Raw genomic sequence first — 13,526 nt, 5'->3', positions numbered from 1 at the left:
AGTGTCTAGGGGAGAAAAGGAGGCGAGGGCAGGAGATAGGGAGTTCTGGGCTAAAAATTGGATCAATATCAATTGTCAAGCCCAGTGTGGGGAAGCCTTCATTTTCTTGAACCTTCCTGAATCTTCCAGAATGCCCAGGGTCATGGCGTGGTTCTCTTATCTACTTGGGATGACCCTTCCTTCCTTGGGGTTCCTTCTTTCTTAAACACAGAAGCCAATCATAGTCACTTCCCTGGGCCTCAGTCTCCCATCATGAAAAATGGGGATGATAATACTCAGTTTGCACAACTGATATGAGGAATCTGTGGAATTATGTGAAATATCTCACAGGTGGCAACTGCTCAGCGTGCATGAATCTCCTCCCAACCTTGCTGTCATCAGCACGACTGTTTCTAGCATTGTTTTCTCCTTTCTCAATGTCGTGCAGTTTCAAAGTCTGCTGCTTCCTGATATGCAGTCTTGGTTGGGAAACAAGACACCCAAGTGTGTTAGAAATCGATGTAAAATAAGAGCAAAGAGGATCAGAGTGCCAGCCGTGAATGAACCCATATGGGCCTGGTGACATTGGTTCTGGGTGCTCACCGGCGGTGGACGGCTGCCTGGGATTTTGCACTTGGTGGGATGCCCACGCATTACAGGGTTCCTGGTGTGTTCCTCTAACCACTTACTTGGGAAACTGTTGTGTACTCCTCCCTTCCTTGCCAGACTAAGAGGTCTTCTAGGGCAGATGAGGACCTGTGTTGTCTGCTGTCACCTTAGTGCCTAAGAGAGTCCCAGATTTCTTACCCTTTCTCTAAACAGTTGAGTAGAAGGGAGGGAAGGGAGGTCACTGGGAGGGACGAGGGGAAGGAGACATGAAACCTTAGATGTGTTTATAGAAAACTGTGGTACTTTCCCCCTCTTTTGGCCTGGAACCGCATGAAGGTCCATCTGATTTGTTGAACCATCATTAGGAGTTCTGGAGCCTAAATCAGGTTTTGTACAAAATCTCAAATTACAATTTCAGAAGCAGTTATTAATAACTTTTGTTTTGAAAAGATTCTCCTGAAATCACTTCCTAGATCAAATTGGAAGAATCTAAAACGTTCTGTAATCATAATAGCGGAGACCATCTCACTGCAGCAATTGGCTGTGTCCTGATGGATAGGGAGAAGGCTGAGAAGAGACCCTCCATGTGGCCACCCTAAACTGTGCTCAAGAGGGCCAGGCTTGGAGTCATCTGCCTGCATGCAACTTGAAACACTGAACTGTTGAAGTATGGGACCTTGGACAAGTTGTCATGATTGCCCCGTGCCTCAGTTTCCCCAGCTGTAAAGTGGTGGTGAAGATAGATGAAAGGATGCATTTAAAGTTCAGTGGCTGGGCGTGGTGGCTCACACCTGTAATCCCAGCACTTTGGGAGGCTGGGGCAGGCAGATCACCTGAGGTCAGGAGTTCGAGACCAGCCTGACCAACATGGAGAAACCCCATCTCTACTAAAAATAGAAAATTAGTTGGGCGTGGTGGCGCATGCCTGTAATCCCAGATACTCGGGAGGCTGAGGCAGGAGAATTGCTTGAACCCAGGAGGCGGAGGTTACGGTGAGCCGAGATCGCGCCATTGCATTCCAGCCTGGGCAACAACAGCGAAACTCCATCTCAAACAAACAAACAAACAAACAAATAAATAAATAAATCGGTTCAGCGTGGGGTCAGCCGCATAGGTGGCGCTCCGTAATCTTAGCTATTATGTTGTTGAAGGAGCCCCAGCCTGAGACCGCCAGGGAGGCGATGGTTGCAGCACACATCCTCTGACTTCCTAGCTGTGTAGCCCTGGGTGAGACACTTCACCCCTCTGAGCCTCAATCACTCATGTCAGAGTTCAAAGGAGAGCAGGCCAGAAAGGTGGTATCACTGGGCTAAGGGCTGGGTCAGTGTGAGGTTAGACTTTTATCTGTAAGATGAGAAGCAAGACTGGGTGATCCAACACTCTTTGAAAAGCTTTTAAAAGCAAGCATTTTCTGGCCACTCTTAAAATTTGAGTCCTTACTTTGTATTCTTCTGGATACAAAGGGGGCTCCGGGGCAGGATGCACTCTTAAGTTTCTTGGGTGTTTTCTTATTTTACAGCGACCTCAAACTGTCCAATCAAATAAGCGTCAGTGTGAGCAGAGGTAAAGCTGGAGGCAGTCACATTCCCACTCTATCAGCTGATGCAAGGGGCGGGCAGTGGCTTCGTGGCACAAACAGAATAAGACTGGTAGTGTGTGTGACGTTCAGGCCTGCCCTGGGGGGGACAAGGCCAGCCCGGCAGGACCCCTGCAGCCCCCTGGGCTTGGGGAGAGGATTTGTGGGCTGATTTCTGCCTTTTGATGCATGAACGGTTGTAAAAATAAATATGGCTTTTATTGCTGTTTTTATAACTGTCCCTTACTGAACTCAGAATTTTATGCGAATGACTCTCTCCACTAACCTGCAAAGGGACATCTATAGCAGTGTCTCTATGGGGAGAACTGAAACCAGGGGGTGAGAGGAGCCAGAAGGAGGTGCTGGCCGCAACATAAGAGGACTCACATGAAGTGGGATCTAGGGCTGGGAACCTCAGGAACGTGAGCTGGTCGGGCCACGGGGATCAGAATCACGGCTATGAATAACACAAACGTCAGACACCTTCACATGGGTGACAGCGTGGCAGCCTGAAGGCATTAAGAGGGCCCCTAGAGAACGCTGGCCATTGAAAATCAGTGAATTTGGCTGATGACTGAGAAAGGCTCTTACACTTCTGGAATCCAACCCTGAAGGTGCACTGGGGATCACAGTTACCCCCTAAAGGGGAGTCGATTGTATAAACATATTCAATGGACACAGGGTTTTCAGGATAATGTTAGCTTCTGTTATAGCTCTGAGAACTGTAGGAATTGGTGGATTTATTAGACGCTACCTCTGTACACCATGGATGTGACAGCAAAGGTTCAGGCTTTAAGCACCCCATTTACTTTTGCCTAGAACAAGGTGATACTGACGAAGAGTATGGGTTTCACCTGTGCTTTCTGGAGTCTAACGCTCACTCGAATGAGAGACAGGTGCAGAACAGGAAGGTTCTTGTTTACACGAATATTAAAACCTGTTTTTGCCAATAGATGTATGCCTGCCTGCAAGCTTGAAGAAATGGGTGTCGTAGTTTTCACTGGCATCTCTCGGTTTGCCCATAACTTTATGGAGGTTTACTTTCTTCACAAAATTTAACCATCTGTAGATATAAGTAGGTCCTAAATCTTCCCCCCAATGCATGAATAATTTTTGCTAAAAACATCTGGTAATAAGACAGATCTATAGAAACAAGAGCATCCAGAAACAAAGAGCAAAACGCAAGAGTGTGGCCAGCTAATGTTGGACCTGACAGGATATGAACAATGTGCTCTAACATTTCTGCTGAATAGGGATCAAACTATTCTTAAATGTTCATACGGTCCTTTAAGGCAGGGGGTTTCCCCATCGGAATTCGTCAGTTAGGACAATGGGTTTTCTATGGTTCAGCAAACTCAATTTTAAAGAAATGGCTGGGATGGGGAGAACCCAGACATCATTTGCGTCCAGGTTAAAAACCTCAAAGTGAATACTGAAGAGTGACAATTCTCACCCAGTTCCTGACACCTCATGGGACAGGCAAGATAAGCATGGTCATGTTCGTTTGACTGGGGAGGAGCAGGAATCTCTGCAGGGCAGAGCGAGTTGCCTGAGGTCATGCAGCTAGTTCAAGATGGAGTCAGGTCTCCAAACTCCTAATCAGTGCTTGTCTGATGCCATGAGAGTCAATGAGGATTTAGGCCTAACCTCATGTGGCAGAAACCCCAAAAGAGACCTCAACAAGATGGAAGGTTTTCTGTCTCACATGAAGTAAGTTGCCAGGGCTGGTATAGCAACTCTAAGACCACACATACTGGTTTTCCCAGGATGCACTCAATATATGTGTGTTGTCCCAGCATAATTATCAGCACTCTCAAAAGTGTTCATGTTTGGATAACAAATTACAGAACCACTGTAGTCAGTGAGGGCACAGGCTAACTCTAACTTCCTGGTCCAGCATCCGAATAAGCAGCTTTCATCCCAAGGCAGGGGCTCTAGGTATAGTTAAACAGGTTGTGCATTACCCAACTCTGGGGAACATCTTTCACCTTGTACGCATTGTGGATTTACTATGGCAATTTTTCAGTGGATGACAGTAAACCATTTTGTGTAGTGGAGGCCTTTTCTGGTTCTCATAAAGTTACTATGGAGGTTAATGGCCGTGCTGTTCTGAAGTCACCTAGTAATCCAAAAAAGGCTGCTGAGGCTCCAGCTATCACCTCCACCATCCTGACACAGAAAGAAGGAAGGGCAAACAAAAATAAAAAACAAAAATGGAAGCACACCTCCTGGATGAAAAGTTCCTTTTAAAAAAAGGGAAACTTCCTGGAAGCTCCACCACCATTACTGTGTCTATCTCACCGCCACACTTGGCTGCAAGAAAACTGGGAGGTGTAGTCTTTTAGCTGGGAACTCCCAGTATCCAGGAGTTCTTTTAGTAATGAAGAAAGGGAAAAGGTGGGATGAAGGCGAAAAATGAGCATCCACGCCACTCCACCTTGGGACTCTTGAGTTTAATCCAGAGACCACCTTATACCCAAATTTGATTTAGAAAATAGATTAAGTCCTTCCACTGACCATTCTCTCTTCTCATTCTTTCCTGCATTACAGATTTGGTTCTATACCAACAGCGTCTTTGGAAAAGCTGGGATCCCTCCAGCAAAGATCCCGTATGTCACCTTGAGTACAGGGGGCATCGAGACTTTGGCTGCCGTCTTCTCTGTAAGTCAACTGAATGTTACTCCTGAGAATGCCACAGAGGGTTACACAGCACAGTAGGAATGTTCGTAAGGTCCTTTAAGGCAGGGGATTTCCCCATCAGAATTCATCAATTAGGACAATGTGGTTTTCTATCACTCAGCAAACTCTTGGTTTTAAAGAAATAGCTGGGATGGGGAGAATCCAGACATCATTTGTGTCCAGGCTATTGATCCGAAACCTCAAAGTGAATATTGAAGAGTGACAATTCTCACCCAGTCCCTGACACCTCATGGGACAGGCAACACTGCACTGTGGGAACCCCAGGCAACAAACAGGCATCCCTTTAAAGGAGCACGTCCTTTGTCATGCCCAAGGGGGCTGGATTTTAGGAGTTCATCATGCAGTTCTTCACTGACATTTTACCCATCTAGAGGATATTTCCTTTCTATATTTTGCTTCCCTGTCATCTTCCTTTTAATAAATAACTCCATCTTTTGAGTTCTCACCTAGTCACAAATGATGAAATATGAATGAATAAAATATGTGAAAGAGGGCCATATTGTCCCCAGGAGTTCAGATCAGAGAATTGATGTGAGTCTTCAATCTCTTGCCATGACATTTAAAATATTTCAAAACCATTAGCAGTCATCTCATTACCCCAGACATGTGGGAGTTTGCAAGGCAAAGGAGAAAGTACATTCCAGTGGACCAGTGTAATAGAGAGGAAGACCTTAATAATAAGCCAATATGTTCAAAAGAAGGCATAGAGCTCGTCACTGTTTCTCCGATATGCAAAAGAAACATTTGGTGGAGGGGAAAGTTGGGTGGCTTCAGAACCTAGAATAAATTTCCACATCTTAGAATCAGATCAAACTGGAGTTGAATCCTGGCTCTGGCACTTCTTGGCTGTGTAGCATTGAGCAGTGCACTCAACATCTCTGAGCTTCAGTTGCCCTCTTTATGAGATGTTTGTGTCTCTTCTTTCTTGTAGGTATGTCTGTGCCTCACATTTTAGGCACACAGGACACAGTTAGGCTCCCTTCCAAATGGAAAGAGAGGGCTAAAATTAGAGAGTTGTGTTCTCTGACCTTGATGGAGTAGTTTGTTTATTTTCACTCTTGCTCACTGATTTACACTGACAAGATTGATGCCCATGCAAACAGGCAGAGGCTTGCAATTGTCTTTCTGACTTCTTGATGACAGGACACTTCATTCTGCACCTCGCGTTTAATGGGTCCTTCTAACGAGATGCTTTTTAAAAATAGATATCATAAAAAATGTAGAGGAATGATGTTTTGTCTCTTTTTCCACTTCACAGCCTCTTTGTTGGAGGAAAACATTTCAACGTTTCACGTTCTGGAAGTTTCACAAGATTCATTCTCATTATTCTTAAGTTATAGACTGCATCTAGTTTTCTTTATTAATTTTTACTTTGAGCTGTGGAAAAAACACAGTCAGTCTGAGATGAAAATTATGGGGAAAGTACAGGAAATTTTTCATTTTGTTTTTTGTAAAGTATTTTATTGGTATTGTAAAGAAATCAATACCAGTTCATTAGGGCAAACTTGTAAAATTCAGAAAAATAGAGAGGAACAAAGAAGAAATTACCTACAATCATACTGCCCAAGGAAGTTTGGCAAATTCTTCCCTTGTCTTTCTGTGCATAGATGTATATTTCTTACATAGTAGCACAGCAATCCTGTGCTCTAATCTGCTTTTGTTCACGTAATCTTATGTCAGAATGATTCTCTATTTTCTTATTTATTAAGTATTTTTTGTTGAAGTGTATCATAGATGCAGAAAATTATGCAGATCATCACCTTCCCTGAATTAACACTAGTGTTGAAAGATTTATCCTTCTCCAGTAATTTTCTATATGATCATTCCTTAACCATTGTCTGAGGGTGGGGTTGTTGAATGTCTCTGCTCAGAACCTGATGGCAGTGCCATGCTTTCTGGGTTCCAGTCCCGACTCTGTGTCTTTTTATTAGCTGCATGACCCCCATGTAAGTTATTCAGCAGCTCTGTGACTCAGTTTCCCCACTTCTAAAGGCCATCATCCCTGCCTCATAGGGATGGGCTGAGGATTGTACCAATGAATGTACATTAAGTGATTCCAGCAGTGGCTGGCAAATGGTATGCATTCAGTAAGTGGTAACTATTCTTGTCCTATTTAGGTAGATTTCCATAATTTGTGATTTTGAATAAGGCTACGATGGACATCCTTGTAGACAGCAGGATTTTACAGGGACTCTTGCTATCTTTTGACAGTTGAGGAAACCAAGACCCAAAGGAGTGACTTACTGTGGGTCACACAGTCAGCTGGCTCAGAACCCGAGGGAGTGGGAAAAGAGATCATCATGGGGCTCCTGCTGCCCCCCAGTGAGACCCCAAAGTGTTCTACACGGGACCTCATGAGTGCTCACGTCATGCCTGAAAGTCCAGTGATTGCCCTTGTTTGAAAGAGGAGCACACGAGGAAGTGGCTACGCTTCTTCCCTTGGTCCAAGAAGACTTCACAGGAAGCCATTCTTCTTCATTCCAGACTCCAGAAGCCACTCCTTCTTGTCCCCATGCTCTGGCAGGCAGATCATCTTCCTTAAAAGCTGACAATACTGGGCAAAGTATTCCTTGGAAAGACGAACCCCAGAAAGGAGAGTAAATGACTTCACAGTCCTGAAAGGGAAGGAGGAGTCCTTTCTAAAATCAGGACTCAGAGCCGCAGCCTCTGGAGAGTGCTCCTGCCGCTGCCTTTAAGTGTGGACCTGGTGGATCTCAGTCATCTGGACCATGGCCAGTTGGTACCCTGCCATTTAGCAAGCTCTTGCCAGCTCCTCCCATGGTCAGACTGTTGACCCTGTGCTGGGCTTACAGAGGGCCTTTGCCATGGTGCCTGCCTGTAGGAGCTCACATCCAATGGAGGAGGTTGACTATGACCCAAGGATAAATGATGTTTTGCTGTTGTAGAGGTGCAGGAACCTCTGTGTGGGAGGTTCCTCTGAGCAGGAAGTGATGCTTGGTGGATTCTTTCATGCAGGCATGCATTCATCCGTTCCACGGACACCTAAGGTGCACTCATACTGTTCCAGCTGTCACAGGTGAAGTTGCCATGATCTAGAGAGAAAAGCAAACCTGGAAACAATTACTACATGCAACACGTAGACAAGCTTCCCTCTGAAATAAGGTGTTCTGGGAGGGATTCCTGGAGACAGGGACCAGGAACCTGAGAGCTGAAGGGCCAGCAGAAGTTAGGTGAAGTGAAGTGCGTTGGATAGTCTGTCCCTCTTTCATCTTCTCAAAGAGCTGGAGATGCAAGGACAGATGCAGAATAGTCCATTGGAAACAGTCCTTAAAATGGTAGCATTGACCCCAATTCCTGGAAAGGCATGAGACTAAATTCAGCATGAGGCTGAGAATGTGGAATAGAAAAACGTTCTGGGGAGAAAGAGCTTTGGCTTTAGGATGAGGCTACTCTGAATTCAGATCCTGATCATCCACTTACCAGCTGAGTGGTCTTGGGAACATTGCCCAACACCTCTGAATTTATTTGCTCATCTGTAAAATGGACATAACCATTCCCACCTGTGGTGGGCAAAATGATGGCTCCCCAAGATGTCCACACCATGATTCCCAGAAGCTGGGAATATATTACCTTACATGGCACAAAGGAATGTTGCAGGTGGGACAATCTTGAGACAGAGAGTGAACCCTGGATTACCCAGGTGAGCCCAATATTATCACAGGGTCCTTGTAAGTGAAAGGGGGAGGCAGGAGGGTCAGAGTCAGAAAAGGAGATGTGATGGTGGAAGCAGAGGCAGGAGTGACACCATTGCCAGCTTTGAAGGTGAGGAAGAAGTCACAATCCCAGGAATGCAGATGTTCTCTAGAAGCGGCAGCAGGCCAGATTCTGCCCTGGAGCCTCCAGAAGGAACCAGCCCTGCAGACACCATCGTGTTTGCACTGCAAAATCTATTCTAGACTTCTGACTTCCAAAACTATAAGATAATCCACCTGGCTTGTTTTCAGCCACTGAGTCTGTGGTAACTCACTACAGCAGCAATGGGAAACTAATACAGCATCCAGCAGAATTATGGAAACAAAATCCAAGGAGTGTGAAAGCCACTCCCCTGTTCCTCACAGAGAGTCAATATAAGGTAAATTCCATGCCCTTTCCAAAGTTTTTATATATATCAAAATGTCATATTTATATAGGTTGTATATTATATCGTATAATATACATAATATAATGTTTATATATTATATATTTGAGAACAATGAAATAAATATATGATATATAAAAGTATATGTGTATACATTATATATGAAATATAAATGATATATAAATATGTATCATATATAAAATATGTATATAGCTCTATGTATATATTCACATATATACATGTAAATATATGTAAATATATTTATATATTATATACTTACATATATACATATAAAATATGTAAATATATATTTATATACAACATATATATTTTTAGTATATAATACAATATAATAGAATAAAAATATATATACTATATAAACAGCATATATAAATAACATACATATATGATACATAAATACGTGTTTATTACATATATAATTGTATATATGTATTTATTACTTTGTTTTCAAATATACATAAATTTGTTTATTACATATATAATTGTATATATTAAATATATTACCTTCTTTTCAAATACACATACTTGAAATATATTTGAAAACAAGGCAATAAATATATATGTATATATACGGTTACATATGTAATAAACACACACATATACACACACATATTTCATCCAGCCCTCTGAAGTGATTGCCTGGCCAAAAAGGCTTTCCAGTTCTTTTCATTCCTCTTATAAGATTCTGACAGTCTATTAAAATGGCTCAGGAGGCTAATAAAGTTGAGAAGGGAAAGACATCTTTGCTCATTTCATCTGCAATTAATTTTGGCTCAGGGCCTCAGTCATCAGCTTGGGCAAGTGGAAATAATTGCCATCTTTCAGAAACAGCTGGTTTTCCAAATTGATTTGCCTGGCACAGTGTTAACTCTCTGAAGAGTGAACTTCCAGTGAGCATCATTCAGGCCGCGTGGGGCAGGGGCTTTGTGGGGGGAGGGCTCACTCTTGAGAAGCACAGACTCTGTGCTTTTACAAATCAGGGGGTCAGAATTCACAGGAAGTCATTCTGATTCAGTGCAGTAAGTTTTCATAATTGGCAAGAATGGAATATGCTCTTGAGTAGTAGTAAAAAAATAAAATAAAATAAAAATCCTTATGGTTTCTGTTGCCTGTATTCCCCGTAGCTTCCCAATAAATTCCACAATTTCAGAATCAAAGGCCTCAGAGTTTACTGCTGGAACTCATGACACTGGATCCAGCACGTGTGAGAGGTGAACGTGGTGAAAGAGAGAAAGCAGGGTGTTAGAGCCTCTGGGCTGTGTGTCATACTGGTCCCGCACCTGCTAGCTGGGTGACCTTGAGCTGGTCACTTAACCTCTCTGATACGCATTTTTCTCTTAGTGAAAGTGGCAATAATAACAGACCTAAACCTCAACAGGTATTGTCATGAGAATCGTACTGTAATTCACAGTGCTTGGCATAGAGAAGATACTCAATAAACTTAACTATTGTTATAGGTTGAATTGCGCCTCCTCAAAATGCATATGTTGAAGTCCCTAGTACCTTAGAATGTGACTTGAATTTGAAATAGGATCATTGCAGTTGTAGTTAGTTAAGCTAAGATAAGGTTATATTGGAATAGGGTGGGCCCCTAATCCAATACGACTGTCCCTAAGAAAAGGGGAAATTTAGATGCAGGCATACACACAGGCAGAACACCCTCTAAAAATTAGAATTGTGCTGCCCAAAGCCAAAGCACACTAGAAGCCAGGAGAATTCCTGCAACAGACCCTTCCCTGGCGCCTCCAGAGGCAGGGCCCTGCAGACACCTTGACTCGGACTTCCAGCATCCAGAACTGTGAGACAACACATTTCTATTGCCGAAGCCACTCTGTCTGTGGGACCTTATCACGGCAGCCCTGGGAAACACACAGTTACTCTTGTTGTTAATATCCCTGAAGAGAAGCAGACATGGAAAATGCCGAAGCTGCCCTGCTGCCTCTCAAAGACTAGAAGACGAGCCCAAGGCCAGGCGCTTCTTCCTCCAGCACTCAGCAAGTGCTCCCTCGGGCCCCTGCTCTGTGCCAGTGGACAAAACAGACAAAGGTCCCTGCTGTGGAGAAAGAGAGCTCCTCATGGGGGCACAGACAGTGTAACAAGGGAGTACCCCACACAGTGTTTTAAAAGGTGAAGGGTGTTATGAGAAAACAGTAGAGCAGAGAAAGGGGAATGGAGAGGCGGGGACACTTGCCATCTTAAATACTGTGGTCAGGCTCCAGGTGAGCCCAGTTGTCTGGGAAGAGCATGTCAAGCAAAAGAAGTGGCTGAAAGAAAAACCTTTGGGAAAGAGGGACGCAGTGAACCTGAGCAGCTGGAGGGCAGATTAATTCAGGGCAGTGGAGGGCATGTAGGGTGGGTACCCCACCTATCAGGAGCTGCAACCTTTGATAGAGGGACAGAGCCAGGCAAAATGTCCCTGTAGAAAGTGAACCAGGCAACCAACCCCTGGCCTCATTCTCTTTCTTCTGCCTTCCGATTTCTGACCGCTGCTTTCTGATTTCGGCTGAAGCCACCCAGAGGTCAGAGGGCAGGGAGCTTGTTGATTTGAACTCATGGGTCTCCCTCTAGGACGGAGAGCAAGAATCTGAGAGGTGACAGGGATGTCTGCAGCAGCCCAAGGCAGGGGCAAGGATGTGTCTGCCGCTTGAGGGACCAAGGGGCTGGTGGGGGGGCATGGGGCTTGAGGGGATTCAAATATGGTTTGCAAATCTTTTCTCCCATTCTGTAGGTTTTCTCTTCACACTGTTCATTGTTTTCTTTGCTGTCTATAAGGCTTTTAGTGGACAGGGGTGTTAAAAGGAGAGTGGCAGGTCATGCTTTAAATCCCCCCGGCAGCTGTAGACAAAATAGATAATGGCAGAGGGTGATGAGGGTAGAAACAGGGAGCGTTGTCACGAGGCTTGGAGAGAGGCTGATTTTCCCTGTGAATCATCAGACTGACATGTGCTCTCGAACTAGCCTCGAAAGGACTGAGTTTAGTTAATTTCCCTTGACAGTCATTCCTTTTTCATTGATAAATAATGATTCTATGGCATTTCTATAGGTCACAGACTAGAAGAAGCTACACCCTTCATCCACTAAAATATGAGATCAAGTCCCTAGTTTATTTAACAAATGTTCCAGGACCTTAGGAGAAATGAGGGCTGTGGCAAGCGGAAGCAGAGCTAGATTTTCCTCTTGGCTCCCAACCCAAACCCCCTGGGGACCTGAGCTCAGTCTGGGCTGGGTGGCACCGCCGGATCTGAGAAGTAAAAACTCAGGCTAAATGACTTTTCATGTTCAGAGCTTAGATCAAAAGCCTTAGTGTTACCATTGCCTGAGCAGGAAGCAGGCAGAGGAGTGTGGACTCTCCTTGATATGGTCTGGCTCTGTGTCCCCACCCAAATCTCACCTTTAATTTTAGTTCCCACAATCCCCATGTGTCATGGGAGGGACCCAGTGGGAGGTAATTGAATCATGGGAGCAGTGACCCTCATGCTGTTCTCATGATAGTGAGTGAGTTCTCACAAGATCTGATGGTTTTATAAGGGACTTCCCCCTTCACTGGGCACTCGTTCTTCTCCTTCCTGCCACCATGTGAAGAAGGAGGAGTTTGCTTCCCTTCCACCATGATTGTAAGTTTCCTGAGGCCTCCCCAGCCCTGTGGAACGTTGTTAATTAAACCTCTTTCCTCTGTAAACTACCCAGTCTTTGGCAGTTCTTTATAGCAGCATGAGAATGAACGAATACACTTCTGGTTATGACAGGTCATCCTCGTGGGGTGCGGACTGGGTGGGGATGAGGAAGGGAAGAAACAGAGTCAGTGGCTCATCATCTCCAAGCAGAAAAGGTGGGGTTTTGCCCTGGAAGCCCATTCCCCTGCAGTCCCCACTCCCACCCACCCCAAGCTCTGAATAATACCTTTTAAGTAAGTAGCTCTATTTTTGAGTTTGGCCAAGGACATACATACGAGTCCGTTCCTGCAGCTCACCCTCTGACTCTTGGGATATATTCCTGAGTCTTTACTTCCCACCAAAATTTTCCTGATTTCTTCCCCATCCCTCTGATAACATCCTTTGGCTCCCCTGTATCTGGACTGGCCCCACCAGCTTCACTCACCAAAGGAAAGTGAGGATATGGCTCACGGGGTATGGGGTGGAGACAGCACTCACCATCCCCTTGTGTCAGTGCTAAGTGGTGGCTGTTCCCACTGCCCACTGCCCTCTGCTGACTATGCTCCTGGCGTGGAAGCCCTGATTCCTAAGTCATCTGGACATCCAGTGTCTCTTTCTCTGCTCCTTGAAGAACTAATTTTTTTCCACTTGCCCAAATTTCCAAGAACAATTTGAACGTATCCTCACAAACCTGTTTAGAACTACATTTTACCTTTTTTGAGGAGGGTAAGAGGATGAGGGGGAGTGCTTCACTTAGAAACCGCAGAAGCTACGGCCTCAAGCCAAGGTTGTAAAGTGACCCGAGAGGAAGAGACGTCCACAGGACTGCAGAACGCAGAAAGCCTCTCTGCTGCCGGCCTTTCCTTCCATCCCACTTGGCCCCAACCCA

The 13,526-nt window shown here is 44.8% G+C and overlaps 1 protein-coding gene across 1 annotated transcript in view; it reads left to right on the top strand.

Moving 5' to 3' along the window:
* The window catches only part of SLC2A9 (solute carrier family 2 member 9), a 198,903-nt gene that overhangs the window by 121,491 nt on the left and 63,886 nt on the right, over window positions 1-13,526 (top strand). Inside the window, 1 exon segment of the mRNA XM_078002570.1 lies at window positions 4,715-4,825. Coding sequence (XP_077858696.1) covers window positions 4,715-4,825 — 111 coding nt within the window.

Source organism: Macaca mulatta, chromosome 5, assembly GCF_049350105.2.
Source record: "Macaca mulatta isolate MMU2019108-1 chromosome 5, T2T-MMU8v2.0, whole genome shotgun sequence".
NCBI lineage: Eukaryota > Metazoa > Chordata > Mammalia > Primates > Cercopithecidae > Macaca > Macaca mulatta.
Note: the sequence above shows the minus strand (reverse complement) of the source record. Positions and strands in the feature narration are given on the sequence as shown.